The sequence below is a fragment of the Chlorocebus sabaeus genome, chromosome 20 (assembly GCF_047675955.1).
Source record: "Chlorocebus sabaeus isolate Y175 chromosome 20, mChlSab1.0.hap1, whole genome shotgun sequence".
Taxonomy (NCBI): Eukaryota; Metazoa; Chordata; class Mammalia; order Primates; family Cercopithecidae; genus Chlorocebus; species Chlorocebus sabaeus.
In genome coordinates, this window is record NC_132923.1 from 16164454 (window position 1) to 16190026 (window position 25573).

General features: G+C 42.6%; 1 protein-coding gene and 1 pseudogene across 2 annotated transcripts in view; one reads left to right on the top strand and one right to left on the bottom strand.

Moving 5' to 3' along the window:
- Positions 1 to 25573, top strand: part of LOC140709333 (NBPF family member NBPF11-like) — a 41619-nt gene that overhangs the window by 3316 nt on the left and 12730 nt on the right. For both annotated transcript variants that reach the window (XM_073008076.1, XM_073008077.1), the window contains exons 2-11: positions 1392 to 1557; positions 1667 to 1765; positions 14045 to 14266; positions 15070 to 16987; positions 18777 to 18879; positions 19712 to 19926; positions 20986 to 21058; positions 21516 to 21727; positions 22777 to 22986; positions 24739 to 24841. In XM_073008076.1, the coding sequence (XP_072864177.1) occupies positions 16753 to 16987; positions 18777 to 18879; positions 19712 to 19926; positions 20986 to 21058; positions 21516 to 21727; positions 22777 to 22986; positions 24739 to 24841 (1151 nt within the window). In that variant the 5' untranslated portion in view covers positions 1392 to 1557; positions 1667 to 1765; positions 14045 to 14266; positions 15070 to 16752. The remainder of the gene's footprint in view (positions 1 to 1391; positions 1558 to 1666; positions 1766 to 14044; positions 14267 to 15069; positions 16988 to 18776; positions 18880 to 19711; positions 19927 to 20985; positions 21059 to 21515; positions 21728 to 22776; positions 22987 to 24738; positions 24842 to 25573) is intronic.
- On the bottom strand, positions 8572 to 12357 carry LOC140709292 (profilin-1 pseudogene; annotated as a pseudogene).

Sequence of the window (25573 nt, forward strand, 5' to 3'; positions counted from 1 at the left end):
CTTTCACAGAGGAGAAGTTTTTAATTTTAATGAGGCTCAACTTAATTTTTTTCATTAGTAGATTGTGCTTTTGGTTTTGTATCTAAGAAGCCATCATCGAACCCAAGATCCCTGAGACTTTCTCCGATGTTATCTCCTAGGATTCTTATGGTTTTGCACCTTACATTTACATGTAAGATTTATTTTATAAAGGGTATAACATGCATACCGGGATTTATTTATATATTTTTTGCATGTGGTTATCCAGCTGTTGTAGCACCACTAGTTGGAAAGGGTAATTTCCCTGCTTTAAGTTGTCTCTAAACCTTCATGGAAGATCAATGGACTGTAGGTAGGCCTGTTTCTGGGCTCTGTATTCTTTTCCATGGATCTATTTGTGTGTGTGTTTTCTCTTTTCACCAACTTCACACTATTTGGGTTACTGTGGCTTAATGTAAGTCTTGAAGTTGGTAGTGCCAAACCTCAGGTTGGTTATCAGAACTTCATCTTGAGAACTTGGTTGAGATCATTGTAGTAAAACTTGGAAATATGTGAGATTCCCCCTTAGTCTAGTTCTCAAGGAGTTTTTAATGCGCTAACCAGACCACCCTCAGCTTCTAGTGATCTGTCAATACCATTTAAGTTCTTCTCCCACTTGCTGTCCCCAGTAACTTCTCTTCCTGTGAGCTCTGACTCCTTGTGTGTTCGCCTGTCTTTCTCATTTTTAGGGTGGCAGTTTTCCCTGTGACTTCAATTCTCTGGTCCACCCTAGAAGGGTTGACTTTCAGTTCCTTCAACCTTTTGCTAGCTGTGAGGACGAGTGATGACTGCCTAGCTCTTTCCATGTTGGACCAGAAACCCAAAAGTTCGTTTAAAGAATGACTTGTTATAAAAGTCACCCATTGTCAACATACGACTCAATGATTTCAGCTGATTTATGGAATTGTGCAGCCATCAGCAGAGTTTCTACTTCAGCACATTTTGTCGCTTCCCCAAATTCCCTTGAATCTCTTTGTAGTCATTTCCTAATCCCTGGTCCCCATGACTGGGTCTGAATAGAATGAATATTTGGAAAGCAGACTTCATTGTATTTTCATGTGTTTGGGACTTTATATAGTGGACTATTGTGTTCATTTTGTGACAAGTAGAGAAGAGATTGCATTCTAGGGATGGTTTTTTTGGGAAACATAACAGTAGTCCTGTTTATGGCTCTCCTTGAATTGGTTCATCTGTGTTGCTAACCGGTATTTGCTACCAGACCTTTTCTGGTGAGCAAAAGAAAAGCAATTTTAAAAAATCTGCTATTAAAATCGAGATGATACATTTTCACATAATAATATGTGGAGTTAAGTAATGAACCATCTTTATTAATTAATTAATTTTTGAGATGGAGTTTTTGCTCTGTTCCTCAGGCTGGAATGCAATGGCGTGATCTCAGCTCACTGCAACCTCCACCTCCTGGGTTCCAGTGATTCTCCTGCCTCAGCCTCCTGAGTAGCTGGGATAATAGGCGCCCGCCACCATGCCTGGCTAATTTTTGTGTTTTCAGTAGAAACAAGCTTTCTCCATGTTGGCCAGGTTAGTCTCTAACTCTTGACTTCAAGTGATCCACCTGCCTTGGCCTCCCAAAGTGCTACGATTACAGACATGAGCCACGACCTGACCTCAACCATTTTTATTCTTTCAGAAATGTGTTTGATAACAGTAAAGCCGCACTCCTGACGTGCCTGAAATACCTCTCATTGTCTTCTTCAGGCGGCAAGGTCTCTGGAACAGCCACATAAAGGTGAGGGCAATATGTTTTTTCATTGATTGATTGATTGGTTGTTTTTTTTCTGTTAGAGGGGTTAGCATCCATGTATCTGAAATTGAAATTCAAGAGGAGAGACAGACACCTGTACTAGTTTTCTCTTGCTGCCAATGATCACATTACCACAAATCAGTGGTTTGAAACCACAGAACTCTGGAATGAAGTGTCTGGGTTCTCTGCTCAGAGTCATGTGAGGCTAAAATCCAGGAATGTACTGGCTGTTTTTAAAAAAAATCGATTTAAAACATCCACACCAGATGTGGATGAGGCTTCTGAGGGTGTCCATTAAGTACAGATCCTTGACATAATTCCCTTTCCTCCATCGACCTGTGAAACTGAACGAACAGCTTATCTGCCCCGTATGTGAAATGACGGGACAGACATGGAATAACAACTACAGTGATTCTAGTTCAAAATGAGGGAACAAGGAAGGGATAAAGAAGTCACTGACCCACAATAGTTTGGAAATGGAGCTGGGCAAAATCCAGCAGGAGTTTCTTAATTAGGATCCACAGCTTGGGACCGACCCGCTGTCCTGTGAGTCTTTGCCTCTGGGCTCTCTGCTCTGCATTTCTTGAGACCATGATTGTTCATCTCTATTCTCACACTCTTTTGTGTATGGCTCCTATTGCACTGCAAATGTTTTTGAGATTCATCCGTGTTGTTTTGTGTGTCAACAGTTTGTTCCTTTAGGCTTTCCATGGAATGAATGTATCACAGTTTATTGATCCATTCTTGTATTGACAGATGCTTGAATGTTTCCAGTTTTTCCTATTATGAATAAAAGTGCTATGAACATTCTTGTATAAATCATTTTCTGGACATATGTTTTAATTTCTCTTGGATAAATGCTTAGGAATTACTGAGTCATAGAGTAGGTAGTTGTTTAGTTCTGTAAGAAGATGCCAGACATTTTTCCCCAAAGTGTTTATACTATTGTACATTCCAAACTTTAATGTATGAAGGTGAGAAAGCTTTTGCTACTTCCAAAGAGGCCTGTCTATAGACATGTAATTTTTTCTAACTGGAGACAGGCTGATGACTTCAGGGACATGAGCATGGGATATAGGACACCTGTCATGACCACCAGCATGAAGCTGGGATTCAGGAAGGAGGTTAATCATATAAGGAATCCTGGGACCTGCATGAGCTTCTGTCAGGGCACAAAGGGCACTGAAGTGAACAGGGCATAGGGGGCCCTGTGTCATAGTAAGAAAGCGTCTCATTGGTAAAACCTTTACCCTTGGGGAGGTAAATAAGTTCCTTGTTCCTTCTTGGTTACCCTTGAAGATAAGGATGGCCAAACAAAATAATATCGTATCTGCAGAAACTCAGATCTTGGTAAGATTTACTAGTAGGGAATCCAATGTTAATGCCAAGAAGCAGCTGCCAGTTGGGATCCAGTGTGAGCCTGTGGTTCAAGGTGCGTACTCAAACACAGAGAGCTTTTTGAAAGATGCTACCAGTAGTTTTTCCAGGGCAGAGATGGGTCCTCTATCTTTCTCTCTAACCTAGCCCATATGCTTAGCTGAGAAGGTTTCTTCATATCACTTTAAATGATGATGTCCTTTGTTCAGCAATTTTCTAAACATTCTTTAGATAGGAATTTTATGGGCATTCTCTATTGCATTAAGCTTAAATTTAAAGCATCTTATGGTTTTATTGCAAAGTGTTGCCTTGTTTCCTTTTTAAGATGATACAATTTATAACATGGAAGTTTGCTGTCTGTCCCCTCCCTTTATGTTCCTATAAAATGAACAAACATGTGGCCATGAAACAGATGGTCATAGAATTGGTTCAGTGGTTGTGAGTGTAGCAACCCAAGAGTGTCTTATCTGAAATCCCACCAGGAATGCCTGGACACAGTAGACAAAGTTTGTTCAGCTGGATGCCTTAGGATGCATGCTTCCAAAAACAAAGTAGCCAAAAAGAGACCAGAATAACAGAATATCAGAGCCAGAGGAACATTTGGTGGTAGTTCAGTACATCCTCCTTTTCAAGCTACAGGGGACACAGTGGAACAGAAGCAGGGATGGGCCTGCCTGCTGTGCCCAAAATTCATTGGAGATTGTTTCGATGAATAATTTCATTGATGATGAAGGAGAAATAAACCCCTGTCAGCTTCAATTCAGGCAGGTTTATTGAAAAGGTGAAGAAGCGTCTTGCAAAGCACAGCATGGCTGAGGCTTGTGGGCTGTGTCTGGGAAAATGAGCAGCCGACAGTGGCTGATGCTGCCCCTGACTCTGGGGCCGTGTGGTCTCTTGTTCCCTGAGAGCATCTCTTCTATTCTCTTGTGTTTTCCCTCAGCCTGGCTGTCTCTGTGTACTCCTCAAGACATAATTGAGCAAGGCTGTGCCAGCCCCAATGCCACCTGGCACTTTAGGTCAAATTAGAAAGGCATGACATAAACTGTCCCTTTATAATGCAGCTGTTGGAACAGCAGTTGAAAATACAGTATCTTGACTCCTGGTTTAGTACTTTATGCTGAACTTTCTTTTCTGAATATGAGCACAGACTTTGGAATGTTAGTGTCACCTAGCCTTATTAGCTAGTATTCTCCTTTTGTTTCCCCATAACATCCCCTCCTGCTTCCCACAGATCCACTCCACTTATTTCCATCCTGTCTTATGCCACTTTGTGCTTGTCCCTTCTAGAATACATCCTTGGCTCCCCTGCATACACACTTCTAGTTAGGTTTAGCAATGGGGGGCACCTGATGGAGCCTGGAAGTGAGAGGAAGGTGAGGTCTGTATTTCTTCCCTCTCCCTCCCTGCTCCGGCACTGAGTATCTGGCAATAGTTGCATCTGTCTGTTACTTCAGTGGTCACTCTTCCATAGCCTCAATTCTCGGTGTGTCCCATAGCATTATTTACCTTCGTTCCTTTAGCTCCCATCAAGGAAGATCCAGAGACATTCTCCTCACCAAGGCATTAAGAAATGCACAGGTGAGGGGAACAGTGGCGTGACTGTCAAGTTCCTGTGGTACCTACTGTCTGCAAACTGGAGGTCATGGCAGGAGATGCTGTATGGGTTTGCCCTCGCTGCTGTCAGTGAGAAGAACAGGGTTCTGGAAGAGTAGAGGACAGACCTTGGGACGTGGCCATCTAGAGACAAGGCGGGAGGGATTTCCTTGAGAGGTAGGGGTATGTGGTGGTTACTGATCATTGTGAGGTGTCTGGGAATGTAATGGATGGGAAATGTAGTAAGAAATGAACTTTTGTAATAATAGAAAAGCTCTAGTTCTGAGGACAGAGACCTGATGCAGTCACCATAGTGGGAATTTATGACCTGGCATCCAGTTGAGATACCTGGAGCTTCTTGACTGATGGGAATTGGATCCGTTGAGGAAGAGTGAAGCCTTCAATGTTGCCACAAGTGTATGCTGTCAGTCTTCCTTCAGGCCTCCCCCTGAAGGACCTGAAGTCATTTATGTGAGTGACTGAGGAAAGGGAGATACTCAGAGCTTCTGTGTCTTGTTAGATTCTGGCTCTGAAGAATGCTAACCTAAGGGCACCTGTGGTGGCCATGAAAATACACTACTTGCATCTCCAGCAGCAGGAGGCCTAACGTATCAACAGCCCAGGCTGCTACACTCTGAATTGAGGACTTGGTGACATTTCCCCCGAGTCTGTACTAGCCCATGATGAGGAAAGCCTCATATCAAGTCCTCCCAACAGAACACCCCTGATGACTGATGAGGATGTCGAAGCTGTTTTCCTGTGGCAACTGTGACTTTCTTTCTTCAAAGTCTGTTTTGTTCATGCACATAAATGCCTAGACTCCCATGAGTTCATCTTTTATTGATAAACTCTAGTTCTGAGGACAGAAGCTTGATGGAGTCAGTATAGTGGGAATTTATAACTTGGCATCCAGTTCAGAGACTTGGATCTTCTTGACTGAGAGGAGATTGGGTCCCTCTGGGGAACAAGAAGCCTTCAATGTTGTTTCAAGTGTATCCTGTAAATCTTCCTCTAGGCCTTCCCAGAGGGACCTGCTATATGACTTATGAACCAGTGACCCCAAATTCAGAGTGTTCTCGTCTACTCTGAAGAATGCAATATCTTACTCCTCTGGATTCAACCTAGTACCAATATTTGTGTGTAGCTATGCAGCTTAATAGACCAAAGCTAATTAGATGAGGAATGGTAGACCCAATTCAACCGTACAGGCATCAACTATATCAGCATACAGGCATCCCTCTCCCACCGTTTCATTTTTGTCCCCACTCCAATGTCTTCTCCATTTTGTTTGATTCTACTATTTATATGGTAATGTCAGTGATCAAGAATAATAAAGGAGCAATATTATAAGAGAATAATGGTGAATGAATTCACTACCTATTTCCAGAATTACTCTGCAGCTATGAAAATCATGTGTTTTGTTGAAAAAAAAATAGAATATATATCAGTGGAAGGGAAGAGAGTATCCAGAAATAGATACTCACATATGTCTAATTAATGATTCTTAGGACATATGTATGTGTACAAACGTGTGTGTGTGTGTCTATATATATATCTATATATATAGATATATAGATATATATATGAAGATTATCTGTCATTATCTCCAAATAGGGAACATTAAGAGAACATAAAAGGAAACTATAATATAGGAGATATCATATTTATCTCCAACAAAGGGTTTTTTTAGAGTGTGTGTATATGTGTGTGTGTGTGTGTATATATATATGTATATAGCACTCTGATTAAAGCACAATGAAACAGTTTCTCTAAAGACTTGAATAGATACTTCAGAAAAGAAGATACATGAATGGTCAATTAGCATAGGAAAAGATGCTCTACTGTTTAGTCATCAGGGAGATCAATCAATACAACAATGAGATACCAGTACATATCCATGAGAATGGCTAAAATTTAAAAGGCTGAAAGTAGCACATGTTGGTGAGGATATAAAGCACTTGGAAGTGTTATACTTGTAGGAGTGAAAAATGGTATGACTCCTTTGAAAGTCTAACAGTTTCTTAGAGGTTAAACATATACAAATCAGATGCACAGTCCTTCGATTCCTAGGAATTTACATACTATGTCTGCACAACGATCTGTGTGTGTTTCCAGACTAAACCGAGGGGCGGGCTGCTATGTCTGGTGGCCCAGCAAGGAGATGCAGATGAACTGGGGAGGAAGGGAGTTTTTACTTCTGCAACTGGTTACAGGGAAAAGGCCTGGAAATTATCACCACGCCAACTCAGAATTACAAAGTTTTCCTGAGCTTATGTACCTTCTAAGGTATATGTGTATATGGAAGTTGCATTCATCTAAATACATAAGTGATTCACTTCTTTTAATCTAGAACTAAGGCCTGGGGAGTTTCTTCAGATCCCCAGTAAAACTTGTTTAATGCTAAATGACTCCTTTTAAGAATGCCTTTGTAATTTTGTCATGCTTTAAGGCTCAGGAAAATCCTAGGCAAAACTCTTGGTGGGCTTTGGTACATTCCAGCCTTTGTATAAGGGCACTGGCTTTTTTGTTTGTTTGTTTCCTCTTAATATTTGATTGAACCAGTCAGTCGGTACTGAAACAGTTGTCAGGAGGCCTGTGGTAGTGGGACCTGGCCTGCCATGTGTGGATGCTCATGGTAGTTTCTTCATACTAGCCCAAACGTGGAGGATAGAAATGTCCAATAACAGGTGAAAGGATAAACAAATATGGTATAGCCACACAAAGGAATACTACTCAGCAATTACAAGGCATAAATTCTTGATGCAAATACTCATATGGATGGATTTTAAAATTACGTTGATGCATGAAAGAAGGCAGACACAAAAGAACACAGGTATAATTTCATTTATATAAAATGGTTAAAAAGGAAATGGATCTGAAGTGGCAGCAGCTCCTTGGGGCCGAAGGTTGAAAGACTGATGAAGTGCAAAGGGGTACAAGAAACTTTGGGGTGTAGGGAAATTCCTCTATCTTGGTTGTGGCAGTAGTTCCATTAGTGTGTGCATTTGTAAACATGCATTGAATTACACATTTTAAAGTGATGCAATCTGTAGTACCTAAATTATAACTTAGTAACATGGATTTCTCATCTTAATTTCTCCATACTAGCAATTAGCAGCTAGAAAATGAAATGCAATAAAAGGTAATAGAGATTAATAGCCAGAATCATTACATGCTTAAGAATATATGCAGTGAAGCAGGTACAAGGCCCCTAAAAGCAATTGGTGAGAAAAATGAAAGAAGGCTAAATAGAGAAATATATGTCATTTTCATTGATTGGAAGATTCCATGTTGTTAGCATATTACATCAACACAGTTCTGATTAATATTTCTAGTAGGAGATTTTAGAGAAATTTGAAAGCTAATTTCAAAATGTATTTGAAAATCAAAGAACCTAGAATAGGCAAGTTGGTCTTAAAGAAGCAGTAAGTTGGAGGACTTACTCTGCTAGACTTCAAACCTGATATTAAAGCTACAGTAATTTTAAAACAGTAGTACTGGTGTAAGTATTCACAAATATATCAAAGTAAAAGGATACAGACTCAAACAATACGCCCACATATGAACAGTTATTTAATGAGTAGAATCTTTTTTATTCATAAAAACATCCCTCAAAACAAAAAAGTTTTCCAACCACACACAGGAGGAGTATGAGTAGGGGAAGGTGTCTGTCCCTCTATCCCTGGCCCCCAGCCCATGTGGTTTTGGCAGCAATGAGGGGTGTGGGGTAACGGCTCCCGAAATTAAAATGGTGTATGTGTGTATGAGAAGGAAAGGGGGGCAAACTGTGGGGAGCAGTGGAGGGGAAGGAACAAAGGAGGTCAGTACTGGGAACGCTGAAGGAGGGAGGACATTTCATAACATTTATTGTTGGTGAAACTGCCGTGGACACTTTCTTTGCCCATCAGCAGGCCTAGCGTCTTGGCAGTCATGGTGCCAGTGACATTGAAGGTGGGGGCTCCACCGATGCCCTTCGTTTGAAGATCCACGGTCAATTCCCCATCCTGCAGCAGTGAGTCTGGGACCACAGTACATTTCTAGCCCCCAGTGTCAGCCCATTTACAAAAAATCTTGACCAGTCTTTGCCAACCAGGACACCAAGCTCAGCTGACGTGATGTTCATGAAGGTTTTCCCTGGGATGGTGGCCTAGATGGAGGGCGAGTCCTTGTTGCCCACGATGGCCGCGTCGTAACAGATCCGGTTCGCCACGAGGCTGTGGATAGAGGCATCCACCTGGCCGTTGTGCTGCTGGGGGGGCTCCTCTGGTCGCTGCTGCTGGGGCCGCCTGAGCTGGCAGGCAGGGGAGGCGGAGAGCTCGGGGCAGGTGCTGTCCTCCTCACCATGGCTCTGCTAGCTGTGCAGCGGCCCTCGCACCGCTGTATATATATAATGTATATATAATACATACTATACTTTAAGTTCTAGGGTATATGTGCACAATGTGCAGGTTTGTTACATAGGTGTACATGTGCCATGTTTGTTTGCTGCACCCATTAACTCGTCATTTACATTAGGTATTTCTCCTAATGCTATCCCTCCCCGAGCCCCGCACCCCAGGACAGGCCCTGGTGTGTGATGTTCACCGCGGTGTGTCCAAGTGTTCTCATTGTTCAGTTCCCACCCGTGAGTGAGAATGTGGTCGCACAGCCACTTCTTAATGTTTTAAAAACAAAGTCGCCAATGCCCTTCATTGGAGAAATGAAAGACTTTTAAGTAAAACGATTTTGAGTGAAATACTATTTGTTGTTTTAAAAAGTTAATATTAACAACCACTCTCCATCATACTTTGAAATTAACTTAACATGTGACAATTCAAATTAGAAACCTTGTAAAGGAAAATGAGAAATAGATTCATGAACTTGACATAGGAAAATATTTCTTAGACTAGATACTGTAGCACTCACCGCAATAAGAAATCAAGTGAATTGCACTTCATTTTTAAAAACTTCTGCTTATTATGTTGTTGTTTAACAACTTAAAAGCTATCTGTAGACCAGAAATAGCAAATAATTATAATATAGCAAAAAATATATATATTTGAATGGACGCATTCAAAATATATAAAGAACTCCTATAGATTACAAAGAAAATGACAAACACCCCAGTAATAAACGAACATAAAAATCTGAAAAGATATTTCCCATAAGAAGATGTCTAACTGAACATTAAGCATGAGAAAACCAACATAGGATATCACTACACACCTGGTAGAATGGCTATAATTTAAAAGACCAAAAATATTAAGTGTGTGGGAATGTAGAACAACTGGAAATGGCCTACATTTTTCATAGCAACGTAAAGTAATACAATTACTTTGCAATAGTCTGGGTCTATTTTTTTCCCATTCACCAAGCAACTCCATCCCCAGCTATAGCTACCCAGGAAAATAAGTATGTATCTTCACAGAAATAATTGTATGAGAATATTCATAGTTACTTATACACAGTAACCAACAACTAAACCTGTCTCCCATCAGAAAAATGGATATCAAATTGTGTGATAATCATACAATCAATAGGATATAACTTGGCCAAAACAAAATGAAACAAGGGAAAAACACAAAGAAATTAGTGTCATATATAACCACCTGAGTAGGAGAAGTGAAAACAAGAGAACATACTAAATGATTCCATTTGTTTATTTTTTTGAGATGGAGTCTCACTCTGTCCCCCAGGCTGGAGTGCAGTGGCACGATCTCGGCCTCTGACTCCCAGGTTCAAGAAATGTTCCCTGCCTCAGCTTCCCAAGTAGCTGTGATTACAGGCACCTGCCAGCACGTCTGGCTAATTTTTGTATTTTCAGTAGAGACAGGGTTTTGCCGTGTTGGCCAGGCTGGTCTTCAACTCCTGACCTCAGGTGATCTGCCCACCTCAGCCTTGCAGTCTTGGGATTACAGGCATGAGGCACCAGGCCCAGCCAAAATGATTCCATTTTTATGAAGCACATGATCAAGCAAAATTAATCTGTGGTGGCTGCTCTAGTTTAAATATTAGTCCCCTCCAAATCACATGTTTAAATGTGGTCCCCAGTGTTGGAGGTGGGGGTTAATGGTAGGTGTTTGGGTCATGGGAGCGGATCCCTCATGAATAGATTAATCCCCGCCCTGGGAGAAGGTAGTGAGTGAATTCTCACTCTCTTAGCTCCTGTAGGAGCTGGTTATTAAAAAGTGCCTCTCACCTTTACTTTCTGTCTTTTGCTTCCTCTCTCAGCATATGATCTCTGCACACTCTGGTTCCTTTTCACCTGCTGCTGCAAGTGGAAGCAGCCTCAGGCCCTCATGAGGAGCAGATGCGGGTGCCATGCTTCTTGTGCAGCCTGCAGAACTATGAACAAAATACACCTCTTTTCTTTATAAATTACCCAGCCTCTGGTATTCCTTTCTAGCAGCACAAAGAGACTAAGGCAGTGACAACATTCAGAATATATTCTTCATTTGGGGAATGAGTATTAACTGGCAAGGACCACATCAGAACTTTGTGGCATGGAGGAAAATGTTCTCTGTCTTTAACTGGGTGTTATTATACAATGTATAATTCTATTAAAATGTATTAAGCTGTACTTTTAGGTTTTTTGCAGTATACTCTATGCAAATTATACCTCAGTGAAGAACTGTTAGCATACAACAAAGAGAGAGATAGAAACACTCAAAAATTGAAAATTGACAGAAAATAGGTAACAAATATTTAGCCTAGAAATAAGAGGGATCCATTGAGAAGAAACCAAAAGCAATGGAATAGAACAAAGATTTAAAAAAGTATATTACAAAAGGGTTTTAAATTTCAAAGTTTGAAATGATATTAAAGTGGCACACTCTTTCCTTGGGAAAATCAAGTGAGAAGCATAAACTCTGAGACAAATTCCAGCAAAGGTATGTAAATCAGTTTGATCTAATGGTACAAGATTAGCTTTGAAGGCCAAAAGGAACTGGTTTCTAATTCTTAATCCTCTCCTCACTACTTTTGTGACCTAGGGAAATTCTCCAATCTTTCTGAGTTTGTTTTTTCATCAGGAACAGGATAATACCTAAGTGACAGGCTAGTTCATAGATTTAAATATGATCGCATGGCAGCGGACATGAACCATAATGAATTGTTAAGAATATATTTACACTGAACTCTCCTTTACCCATGTTAAAATTGTAGACAAACAAAAATTGACAAAGAATGGACAGAATGTTCTAAGACAAATATTATTCCTTTGTTTCTGGAAAGAAGTCACACATACAGTAAAAATAATTAGAGAGGACCTAGTTCATATTGAACAATCTTCCCCAAACCCTGAAACAGGTCTACTTTCTAACACCAGAGATGTCTTGACTGAGTCCAACCCCTGCAGTCTCTTCTGTCTGGAATAGACAGAGGAAGTTTGCTCCAGCCTTAGAACAGCATGGGCTGGCAAGCGTTCTCAGAGAGGCTCTCAGCTTCAACTCTAAAGGGCCTGAGGAATATGTGGAAGTGGGTCGGGTTAAGGCCAAGCTGAACCACACGACCAGGGCTCTCACCAGCACCAAAGTCAGTGGAAGGATATCAGTCTCCAGAGCTCTGCTACAGGCCATGGATGCTGATGGAGGGGTGGTGAGCCTATGAATAACAATCAGGAGAAACATCGGTAATGGACAGGAGGCATAAATAAACCATGTCCACCCTCCTCTACAACCCAGGAAAGTTCTCCTTCAAAAAACGATGTCTTGAAGGAAACAGGTACAAATCTTTGTGACTTTGGATTAGACATTTTTTAAGTAGGCACAAACAATCCAAAAATAGATGGAGAAATGGACTTCATTAAAATAAAAACTTATATGCTTCAAAGGACACTGTCAAGGAAGTGAAAAGATAATCCACATAATGGGAGAACTATTTCCAAATTATATATTTGACACAGGTCTAGTACCTAGAGTATATAAGGAATTCATATAACTGAGCAAAAAATGACAAACAACCAAATTTAACAATGGGAAGAAAGCTGTGAGTGGAGGTTTCTCTAAGGAAACACACAAATGGCCAAGAAGCACATGCTAAGATGTTCACTGTTTTTCATCATTAGGAAAATGTAAATTTAAACCAAAATGAGATACCACTTCACACCCAGTACTATGACTTAAGAAAAAAATAAAGACAATACATGTTTGGAAAGTTATGGAGAATATGGAATTCTCATATGTTACTGTTGGGAATGTAAAATGGCATAGCTACTGAATTTGGTGAACAGTGTGTGAGTTCCTCAAAAAGTTTAACAAAAAAAAAAAAGTTAAACATAAGGTGACATATGATACAGCAGTTGCACTCATAGGCTTATAACCAAGAAAATGAAAAACAGGTGTTCACTCAAAAACTGTATAAAGCTGTTCATAGCAGCATTATTCTTAATAGTTAAAAAGTGGAAACATCTTAAACCACCATCAGTTGATGAATAAACAAAATGTGGTGTAACCATATAGTGGCATATTATTGGGTCGTAAAAGTTCATGTACTGATGCAGGTTACGAAGGATGAAACTTGAGAACAATATGCTAAGAAACAGATGGAAAATGTCACAGTTTGTTATTCCATATAGAGGAAGTGCCCAGAACAATTACATCTATATCTAGAGAAAGTAAATGAGTGGTTGTCAGAGACAGCAAGCAGGGCGGAATTGAAGAGTGACTGCCCGTAGGTACAGGCATGGTTTTTGGCATTATGAAAATATTCTGGAATGAGGTAGTGGTGATGGTTGTGAAACTTCTGGAATATGGTAAAAGACTGAAATGCGTGCTTAAAATGGTGAATTTTGTAATATATGAATTATACTATAGAAATAATGATAACAGTAATAAAGCAAAGTGTCTTTCAACATCTCCATGTCCTATATTTTCATTAAAAAAAAAAAAAAAAAAGGAAAAAAAAAAACATTTCAGGCCAGGCTCAGTGGCTCACTCCTGTAATCCCAGCACTTTTGGAGGCCTAGGTGGGAGAATCGCTTGAGGCCAGAAGTTCAAAACCAGCCTGAGCAACGTAGCAAGACCTTGTCTCTATGAAAAATAAAAAATTAGCCAGAAATGCTGATGTGCGCCTAGAGTTCCAGCTACTTGGAAAGCTGAGGTAGGAAGATCGCTTGAGCCCAGGATTTCGAGGTTGCAGTGATCTATAATCACCGATGCACTCCAGCCTGGGTGATAGAGCAAGACCCTGTCTCAAAAAGGAAAGGAAAAAAAAAAAAAAAAAAAGGATCTCACTTTAATAGTAAGTGACCAGAATGTGATGCTGGGAGCATGTTGTGAGGAAATGTATTAGATGAAAGAAGTTAAATTCCAGAAGTTTTCCTTTTTTCAGAAATGAGGTATGAGGGAGCAAAACATGTACTTGGAAGGAACTGACCCAGCTGGATTGGAAAATGTGAGAAGGGGGTGGGGAAGAGGCTGCTCCACCTGAGATCTGGCTCCAGGACTTACAGCAAGGGGAACTTGGACAAGTTACAGACTCTCTGTGCCTCAGTTTCTTCATCAGCAAAACACAAAGAATCATCCCATCAACTGTAAGGTCAGTGCTATCAGTGGGTCCCCAAATTGAGTGCACAAATCTAAGGTTTGTGCTTCCACTTCAAAAACTCAACCTAATAACAAACTTGGCCTTATGAGAAATATCATAAGTATTTTTCTATTTCCATGAGAATTTAATCTCAAAACAGGAATCAGAAAAATATTAAGTCCAAGGCATAACACCTAAACCATTGCTCATATTGATTCTTTCTAAATAGAACAAAGTGTAAAATCATCTCCATAAAACATACACTAAGGTTATAAAAAGGCAAAAGTCTTAGTGAGAATCATTGGTATTCCATAGAAGAGTGAATTAAACACAGCCAAGGGAAGACCCAAGTCTCATACTTCTCTTGTATATTCCAAAGTTTCAGGGAAATTCCAGGTGATAGAAGTTATTTCCCATAATGTTAAAGCAGGGTTTCAGACACTTGGGAATTTTGGTCCCAGTACTCTAGGAGGGCACACCTCTGTCCTGGAAAATAATCCAGGTATGTATATTCTTCCTGTGACTCATTCTGGTCATTCTTCCAGCATCACAAAAACCAAAAAATGGAAATATGTCCACACACATGCTTTGCTATCCCTCTTCTTCAGGTTTCTTACCTGTTACGTATGGATAATAACATTACCTTAAGGATTATGGTGAAGATACAACGTCCAAATATGAGCACAGTTTTGAGCAAAATGCCTTGTATGAATTGGTCAGTGAATATCTACTAAATGATTATGTGAATATTTACTGAATTATGTGGATCCTATGAATAATGACTGAATAATGACTGTGATTGCTTTTATTGGCAGTGCTGAAAACTCATCCCTGTGTGACCTCAAGTAAGCCATGTAACTTTGTGAACCTGCAGTTTTATCATTTTTAAAATGAAGAAACTTGACAGATTTTCATCATGACACAAAACGTCAGGTCTCCCAGACCCCGGAAAATACATTTACTTAAAGCTGTTGATACATCTCAAAGCAGTATCCTTACAGTGTCATTGGAGGACGGTGCGGGCTGCAGTGAGGCACCCCTTCAAATGGGATTGATCCAGTCCTCGTTCCTTCACTTCCACATGAATGCTGAGCGGCCCAGGATCACACCCAGTGCACCCACAAGTCAGGCAAGTCCAGCAGCCAATCCTAGGAGACCTGGGCTACAGAACAGTCTCCCAAGTTCCAGGTTCACAAAACCTCGGTGGGGATGGAAGCTGAGAAAGTGAGGAGGTGGCTCAGGGGATTGCTCTTTCCTACTCATTCCTCTCATCTCAAACTCACCTTCTACTGCACCACTGAGGATCACCAACCAACCCTGACCATAACCTCCATCTTGCCATGTTCTGTTAGTGAAATGAAACCAAAAATGAATGATGTTAGTCTAACTCAACAAAATATATATCAAAACATATTCCATAAGAGCCACTCATGGCCCTGTTCTTTCCAGTGTATGGGAAAACAAAAGGGAAACTACCAAATAGCATCAGGTTTATGAAACTTCCTAAGATAGATGGTCATACGTGTTTTCAGGAGATCTCTATGTACATGAGTTTGATCACTTGATCCCTTGAGAAGAGCCCTTGAGGCACTAGAATGACATCCACAATTGACAAGTATGAAATGTGGTGCTCAGTGCCATGAAAATACAAATCAACCCACATAGAGGAAGAGCTTTGGACACAGGGATGTCAAACTGGTCTAGAGTGTAGTGAAAGCCAAGATGCTTTTCTTACTGGTGCCCCAGTAAGAAAAAAGAAATCAACATAACAATGAGATGCAGCAAGAATAATACTGAGACAGGAAAGAAAACATTTTAAAAAAATGAATTATTCATTCACTTTCTAGTGGATACAGAAAAAACTGCAGAAGATGCAGAGGATATCAGTTGCAGGCTAAAAGTTTCATATCTTACACTCGCAGAAAAGCCTTAAGATCTGTTTTAACTGGGAGCAGGTGGGGTGACTTCATGACTGCCCTTAAGATAATATAACCTGTTGGGAAACTGTTTCTGCCTTGATGATGTTGTACAGACAAGAGATAAACAGTGAGGAATGTGCTTAGATGTATTGGGAAAGAGATGGGTCTGTGGCATTGCCACAAAGGTACGTGAATATTGAGAGTGAATGCTGAAGGAATGAGCCCATTGGTGGTGACCCTCAGGTGAGACCAGGGTGCCTGTGTTTCAGCCAAGCCAGGGCAATTGGAACGCAGGCTCCTAAGATTCCATGACACCCCCACCTTCTAATTCTGTTATTGCAACTGCAGACCGTTACCTGGCACGCTGGCCACAATCTTCCTCACTCTTGTGAGACTCTGAGCGACTGGCAGTGCCTTAGCTCTGAACTCAGACACCTCGAACCTTGTTTTTGTGGTTAAGGATCCTAAAGTGCTGTGGGGACTGATCTCGTTTTTCTCAACAGTAAGTTAAGAATTTCGGTTACTGACATCCCTCAGTCCTGATTCAACCTATTTGATTTCACCGGTTTGTAACCCATCATGTGTTTGGGTTTCTTCTCCCCAGTCCCTGACTCCACGTCTTCTGCCACACACGTCAGCATGGTGGTATTTGCGGGCCCTTGGTCCAGTAAGAAGGCAGAGATGAACACTGTAGAAATCAACGAGAAATTGCGCCCCCAGCGAACAGAGAACGAACATCAGTTCCTAAACACCAAGGAGAAATTTCTTGTAAATCAAGTGGCCTACTTTCTGGCCAAGGGGCAGAACACTTACAGTAAGTCCCATAGGCTCACCATCACGAAAGTGATGAATGATGTCCTGTCTTCTCTCTGAGAAACTGAATTCTCTCTCCATCAAAAATAATTTAATCCTTCCCTTCTAGGAAAATAGAAATGGGTATTTTCACATTTTGTTAATGTTGGAAGACAGAGGTACCAAAGTATTTCAAAACTTTCCCTGTTTGCAGTCAGGTGGGGATGGACGTAGAGGTAGAATAGCAGTTATTGATTTTGGACACAGGCCCGGAACCACCTGTTTTCTCCAAGAGGCTAAATCATGTTTTCAAGAATCCTCTCTGTACCGTATAAGATCCGGCAGACAAATAACATCTAGTCTGTTGTTCTAAATGTCTGGGACTAGTGAACTTTTATTCAGTTCAAGCTTCTGTTGAGGCCCAATAGGCAAAGCTGTGTTCTAGGGACCCTGAGGGAAATTTGTTGATAGTACCAGTACCCGCTATGTGGGGCCTCAAGAGGAGTCTGCTTCTAATAGAACCTGTGGTATCTATAACCGACAGCATCAAGAGCAGGGAGTAGGGGCCATTCAAAATGGCTCAGTACTGTAATCCCAGCACTTTGGGAGGCTGAGGCGGGTGGATCACGAGGTCAGGAGTTTGAGATCAGCCTGGGCAACATGCAGAAACCCCGTCTCTACTAAAATTACAAAAATTACGTGGGCATGGTGGTGGGCACCTGTAATTCTAGCTACTCGGGAGGCTGAGGCAGGAGAATCCTTTGAACCCAGGAGACAGAGGTTGCAGTGAGCCAAGATCACGCCATTGCACTCCAGCCTGGGCGACAGGGCAAGACTCGTCAAAAAAAAAAAAAAAAAAAAAAAAAAAAAAAAAAAGGAAAATTAAAGAAAAGAAAAGAAAAAGCAGACAGTACCCTGGTGAGAGGGAAGTCCTGCTTCCTTGGGCACAGGCTTTTGTTCCTAAAGAGGAAGAAAGATCGCACCCGAGAATGTGTGGAAGTAGTAGTGCAGTGTGCAGAGCAGGAACCCTGAATCTGTCTCCTGGGCTGCATGCAACTTCCTTGTCCTGTCTGTCCCTCAGTTTCCTCATCTGTTCATAGAGTGCTACAGTAATACCTACCTCTGTAAATTGCTGGAATGTGTGACATGAGTTATTTCTTGTCAATCTCCTGGAACATTTATTGGCACAGAGTAAACACTATCTATTAGTTCTTCATTCTACTGTTTGTAAATTAACACCAACTTTGTTAGTATTAGGGCATATTTCTTTCCTACTCTTGTGGTCTTATGTCTCATACTTTATGTTTCTGTTATGATTGTTAAAATCATATCTGCAGATATGATTTAAAAATCAAAGATTTTTAAGATCTTTGACATGTTTGTCCTTGAATTTCCCAAACGGAAACCGTCAGTCCCATAGTCCTAGGGGCCTTCCCAACTGTCCAAGAAATCTCTACTTCATGCCCCAGTGCAGTGTTTTGGAGGAGAGGCTGCAAGGCTTGTGGAAGTGGCCCCGCATGCAGAGTCACACCTCAGGGGCTGTGAATTCTGACTCCACTTTATTGTGATTGAATCATCTTGTCAACTTCCTTGATGTGCCCTTGAGTTTCTCTTTCTTCGTCTCTAAATTTTGGAGGATGAGATGCCATAAAGTCGGGAGACTGAGGAGTAAAGAGGTGGAAATCCCTGCCTAGAGCCTGGTACTGGGGACAGTTATGTCCTTGGGACGGACCTGGCTCCTGCCCTGTAGGCAGTGACCACCGCTGTGTGTCCAGCTTTTCACTGAGGCCAGTGTGTCTGTCTTTTCTCAGACTATGAAGAGTGCAAAGACCTCCTAAAATCTATGCTGCGGGATGAGCTTCGGTTGAAGGAGGAGAAGCTTGCAGAGCAGCTCAGGCAAGCTGAAGAGCTCAGGTGAGGGGGCCCTATGCAGGCAGGTGGGCAGGTGTGTAAATCTCTGAAGTACAGCTGCTCGGCGGGGTGAAGTAAGAGCTAAGCTGGGTCTGGGGAAGGGCAGGAATTGCCATGGCAGGCTCCCAACACACAAAGATTTATGAAACAGAGAACAAGGATAATAATAAGTTATTGCTTGCAGTTGTTTCTCAGAGCCATGATTTCTCTTTTTGAAAAAAGTAATTGTTGAGGTGAGATTTGCATAACACAAAATTAACTAAAGGAGTGGGAACCACCGAACAGCATTCAGTGGACTCAAAATGGTGCGCCATCACCACCCCACTTACCCTTAGTCAGAATCACCTCCTGACTGACTGCGGCTTCTCCTCCTTTCAGTCAATCAGTGTTGCCTTCTGGAGCCTGTCATTCTTTTCTTCTGTCATCTTTTCGACTGGTCCCCTCTGCACCGGGCCTCATTTCTGTCCAGGGCTTTGCATCTAGAGACTGTGAGATGCACTATGTGTATTTTCACATGGAAATGTCCATGGCCAGAGTGAGGAACTGAAAGGATGAATGTCTTTTTGAAACTGAATAAGGAAGGCACCTACTTTTGTTTACAGAAGGGAAAGATGAATGGAACATTGTCGAGGATCTCACAGGAGCCCTCTCTGATATAGACGAAGCCTATAAACCATTTTTTGTTCTTTCTATTGGCCACAGACATTTGAAATATGTGCTGACCTTCTCCTTGGAGGTCTCCTTGAGGACATTGTCTCAGAAATCTCTGTCGCAGTATTCCAACTGATCACTCACCCCTTTCCACTGTTCAATTTTCTCTACCATATCACCTTAGGCAATATAAAGTCCTGGTTCAGTCTCAGGAACGAGAGCTAAGCCAGTTAAGGGAGAAGTTGCGGGAAGGGAGAGATGCCTCCCGCGCATTGAATCAGCATCTCCAGGCCCTCCTCACTGTGGATGAGCCGGCCAACTCCCAGGAGAGGGACCTCCAAGAACACCTGGCCGAGGGCTGTAGGCTGGCACAGCACCTCGTCCAAAAGCTCACCCCAGGTAAGTTTCCATAGGACCTGATGACCCAGAACCCCAGGCTTATGAGAGACTCCAGACCTCCGTACTTTCACAATGACAGTTGTATCGGTGGTGTTTTTTTCCACTAAACATATGTGGCCATGACATGACCAGGACTTCCTGGGTGAGGTCAGAGATGGGAAACCCTGCAACCCATGGGGTTGGAGGTCACAGTATTGGGAATGTTCCTCTTTCCTTGATGGAAGATAGTCTTTGGAGGCAGAGGCAACATCTCTCTAGTTGTAAAGGAGAGGAAGGAGGCTGTCACAGGAGGGTGGTTGTTAGAGTGAAAAGAGCTCTGGACTAAGAATGAAGGTTCCTAGGCTGTCTCTTTGGTAATGTTCTTAGTCAGTGTCGGTGAGGGAGTGATTTTTCCCTGCTGAGATTGTCTCTCTCCATCTGCAAAGGCAGGCACAGTATCTCTTGCAAGGTTCTGAAGCATCCAAATGTGGGAACACTTACGACTGCTTTTGAAAATGAGATAAAGCCCTTCGCCGTGTGGTGTTGGGGAAGGCACTTGACGTGGGAGCATTTGGTTGTAGGAGGTGCTTCAGACTGGAGCACTCCCCATGGAGAGCATGTCCCTGAATAACACAGGAGAAGCCACATGGAGGGCCTGTGAAGTCTCCTGATACATAGAGGACTGTGGGGCCAGTTTGTCCTCTCCTAAGAGAAAGAATTAGGTTCGAAATGCGAAGTGTGACAGGACACCAAGCCTGTGCCTGGGAATCAGATTTGTGGTGGGATGATGGAGACAGCTGCCAAAGGGCTGAGAGAGGCTGCGCAAGTCCCCAGTGAAATAGGCAGCAAAGGTTCTTTTCAATATTTGGCCACATCTTGATGGTGGCCCTCCAGAGCAGAAATGCATTGTCTCATGGATCAGGAAACCATGCCAGGGCATTTTGTTAAAGATAAAACATGAGGGCTTTCAGTTGAATGGTGACCCATGCCTAGATGTCCATATCTGTGTGCACATTGGGCTGACTGTGCCTGCAGAGTGTGAAGTGGGAAATATCTGAGCAAACACTTCTGTATTTACAGAAGATGCTGAAGATGAGGATGAAGATGTTAAAGTCGAGAAGGCTGAGAAAGTACAGGAATCATGTGCCCCCAGGTAACCCTGAATAATCAGGAGCAACTAATGGGTTTTGACATATGAAAAAGGTCTAAGAGGCACACCCTGTCTGGCATCTATGATGGGCCAAAAGCCTGCATTCCCTTGGCCACAGTGTGTGAAATTCAACCCAACTTAGACACAGGGTGTGGCAGCTGTTGTGTTTCTCTGTGTGTGGCAAGTGTGATGTCTGTACTGTACAGGGATAGCTGAGTCTTCTTCTTTCTCAGCTCCTATCTGTCCAGTGCAATGAACAGCAGTTGCTCTCTTCCTCTCGGTCTCCCATGGCAGCCATGCTGTGTTGCAGAGAGAAGAGGATTCCCTGTTCCCTCTTAAAGGGAGCCTCCTGTTTGCTTTCTGTGACCACTCTCCTAATGCCTTCTGTCAAAACAGGCTAGGACTCCCTGGGGTCCTATCCCTCTATGTTTAATCTGCCATTTCTATCTCACCTCATCAGGGAGGTGTGGAAGGCTGAAGAAAAGGAAGAACCTGAGGACTCAGTGGAGGAATGTGCCATCACTTGTTCAAATACCTATGGCCCTTCTGAATCCAACCAGCCTCAAAAGAACTCCAAAATCACATTTGAGGAAGACCAAGTGGACTCGACTCTGCTTATAGATTGTGAATCGTCTCCTGATGGATGGCAGGATGCTCTAAACCTTGTCCCAGGTAGCCTCTGTTTTCCTTGTGTCTCATACCTTGTCTAGGCTATGGAGGATCCATTCTGAGTACAGGCTGTATAGGTACATATTGGTTTACTCAGAAACTAGGATGGAGCTAGGTGCAGTGACTGACACATATATTCGCAGCACTTTGGGGGGCCCAAGTGGGAGGATCATTTGAGTTCATGAGTTCAAGACCAGGCTGGAGAATATGGTGAAACCCATCTTGACAAAGAATGCAAAACAGTAGCCAGGCATGTTCCTTTGCCCCTATAGTCCCAACTGCTCAGGAGGCTTAGGTGCAAGGATTGGCTCAGATGATCCTCCCACTCTCATTCACTTTTCTCAGGCTAGACTCTCTCTCATTTTCATTGGCTTGTCTTAGCTGTTAATAAGAAGTCACTGACCAGGGTCACTGGCTCACATCTGTAATCCCAGCACTTTGGGAGGGCGAGGTGGGCGGATCACCTGAGGTCAGGAGTTCGAAAGCAGCCTGGCTAACATGGCGAAATTGCATCTCTACTAAAAATACAAAAAATAGCTGGCAGGGTGGTTGGTGCCTGTAATCCCAGCTACTTGGGAGGCTGACGCACGAGAGTCACTTGAACCCAGGAGGCAGAAGTTGTAGGGAGCTGAGATCGTGCCACTGCACTCCAGCCTGGACGACACAGTGAGACTCCCTCTCAAACAAAACACAAAATACCAAAACCAAACAACGAATCAAACAAAAAATTCAATGAAACAAAAAACAGTCTCTTGAGCTACACAGAATCATTGGCCCCTCATGGGGTAAAAGGCTCAGAGCCCAGCTTTGCTTTATAGATACTTCTAAGCAAGAAAAGGGTGGAAGTGTTTGTGTCCTGGTTTCAAGGTGACTGCGTAGCTCAGACAAGTTGACTTAAAGGAGATCAAGAGTGGAGATGAGAAGAGTGAAACCAGGGAAATAGCATCTTCAAATCAGTGGACGAGGCTGTCAGTGACATCCCTCAGTCCTGATTCAACCTATTTGATTCACCAGTTATTAACCCATTATGTGTTTGGGCTTTTTCTCCCCAGTCCCTGGCCCCACCTCTTCTGCCACAAACTTCAGTATGGTGGTATCTGCGGGCCCTTGGTCCAGTGAGAAGTCAGAGATGAACACTCTAGAAATCAACGAGAAACAGCGCCCCCAGCGGGCAGAGAACAAACGTCAGTTCATAAACACCAAGGAGAAATATCTTGTAACTCAAGTGGCCTACTTTCTGGCCAAGGGGCAGAACAGTTACAGTAAGTTCCCTAAGCTCACCATCACAAAAGTGATGAATGATGTCCTGTCTTCTCTCTGAGAAATGGAAATCTCTCTCCATCAGAAGTAATTTAATCCTTCCTGTAGTTCTAGGAAAATAGAAATGGGTATTTTCACCTTTTGTTCAAGTTGGAAGAGAGAGGTACCAAAGTATTTTGAAACCTTCATGTTTGCAGTCAATTGGAGATGGGCCTAGAGTTAAAATCTCAGTTATGGTTTCAGACAGAGGCACAGAATGACCTGTTTTCTCCAAGATGCTAAATCATGTTTTCAAGAATCCTCTCTGTACCATATAAGATCTGGCAGAAAAATAACATCTAGTCTGTTGTTCTAAATGTCTCGAGCTAGTGAATTTTATTTAGTTCAAGCTTCTGTTGAGGCCCAATAGGCCAAGCTCTGTTCTAGGGACCCTGAGGGAAATTTGGTGATAGTACACAGTACCGGCTGTGAGGGGCATCAAGAGGAGTCTGCTCCTAATAGAACCTGTGGTATCTATAACCGACAGCATCAAGAGCAGGGAGTAGGGGCTGTGCAAGGTGGCTCAGTCCTGTAATCCCAGCACTTTGGGAGGCTGAGGCTGCTGGATCACGAGGTCAGGAGTTTGATTCCATCCTGGGCAACGTGGAGAGACCCTGTCTCTACTAAAATTAGAAAAATTAGCTGGGTGTGGTGGTGGGCACCTGTAATCCCAGCTACTCGGGAGGCTGAGTCCAGAGAATCTTTGATACCAGGAGACAGAGGTTGCAGTGAGCCAAGATCATGCCATTGTACTTCAGCCTGGGCGACAGGGCAAGACTCATCAAAAAAGAAACAAACAAAAAAGGCAGAGAGTAGCCTGGTGGGAGGGAAGTCCTGTTTCTTGGGGCACAGGCTTTTGTTCCTAAAGAGAAAGAAAGATGTACCCAAGAATGTGTGGAAGTAGCAGTGCAGTGTGCAGAGCAGGAACCCTGGGCCTGTCTCCTGGGCTCCAAACAAGTTGCTTGTCCTGTCTGTCCCTCAGTTTCCTCATCTGTTCATAGGGTGCTACAGTAATACCTACCTCTGTAAATTGCTACAGGGAGTTACATGAGCTATTTCTTATCAATCTCCTAGAACATTTATGGGCACAGAGTAAACACTATCTATTAGTTCTTCATTCTACTGTTTCTAAATTAACACAAACTTTGTTAGTATTTGGGCATATTTCCTTCATAGTCTTGTGGTCTTATGTCTCATACTTTATGTTTCCATTATGATTCTTAAAATCGTATCTGCTGTTACGATTTAAAAATCAAAGATTTTTAAGATCTTTGACATCGTTGTCCTTGAAATTCCCATTAAAAGGGAAACCATCAGTCCCATAGTCCTAGGGGCCTTCCCAACTGTCCAAGAAATCTCTACTTCATGCCCCAGTGCAGTGTTTTGGAGGAGAGGCTGCAAGGCTTGGGAAGTGGCCCCGCATTCAGAGTCAGACCTCAGGGGCTGTGAATTCTGACTCCACTGTATTGTGGTTGAATCATCTTGTCAACTTCCTTGATGTGCCCTTGAGTTTCGGTTTGTTTGTCTCTAAATTTTGGAGGATGAGATGCCAGAAAGTCAGGAGACTGAAGAGTAAAGGGGTGGAAATCCCTGCCTAGAGCCTGGTACTGGGGACAGTTATGTCCTTGGGATGGACCTGGCTCCTGCCCTGTAGGCAGTGACCACCGCTGTGTGTCCAGCTTTTCACTGAGGCCGGTGTGTCTGTCTTTTCTCAGACTATGAAGAGTGCAAAGACCTCCTAAAATCTATGCTGCGGGATGAGGTTCAGTTGAAGGAGGAGAAGCTTGCAGAGCAGCTCGGGCAAGCTGAAGAGCTCAGGTGAGGGGGCCCTATGCAGGCAGGTGGGCAGTTGTGTAAATCTCTGAAGTACAGCCGCTCGGCGGGGTGAAGTAAGAGCTAAGCTGGGTCTGGGGAAGGGCAGGAATTGCCATGGCAGGCTCACAACACACAAAGATTTATGAAACAGAGAACAAGGATAATAATAAGTTATGGGTTGCAGTTGTTTCTCAGAGCCTTGGTTTCTCTTTTTGAAAGAAGTAATTGTTGAGGTGAGATTTGCATAACACAAAATTAACTAAAGGAGTGGGAACCACCCAGCAGCATTGAGTGTACTCAAAATGGTGCGCCATCACCACCCCAGTTACCCTTAGTCAGAATCACCTCCTGACTGACTGCGGCTTCTCATCCTTTCGGTCAATCAGTGTTGCCTTCTGGAGCCTGTCATTGTTTCCTTCTTTCACCTTTTCAACTGGCCCAGTCTGCACGTGGCCTCATTTCTGTCCATGGCTTTGCATCTAGTGACTGCAAGACGCACTGTGTGTATTTTCACATGGAAATGTCCATGGCCAGAGTGAGGAACTGAAAGAATGAATGTCTTTTTGAAAGTGAATAAGGAAGACACCTACTTTTGTTTACAGAAGGGAAAGATGAATGGAACATCGTCGAGAATCTTACACGAGCACTCTCTGGTATAGAGGAAGCCTGTAAACCATCTTTCATTCTTACTCTTGGCCACAGACATTTCTTTAAACATGTGCTGACCTTCTCCTT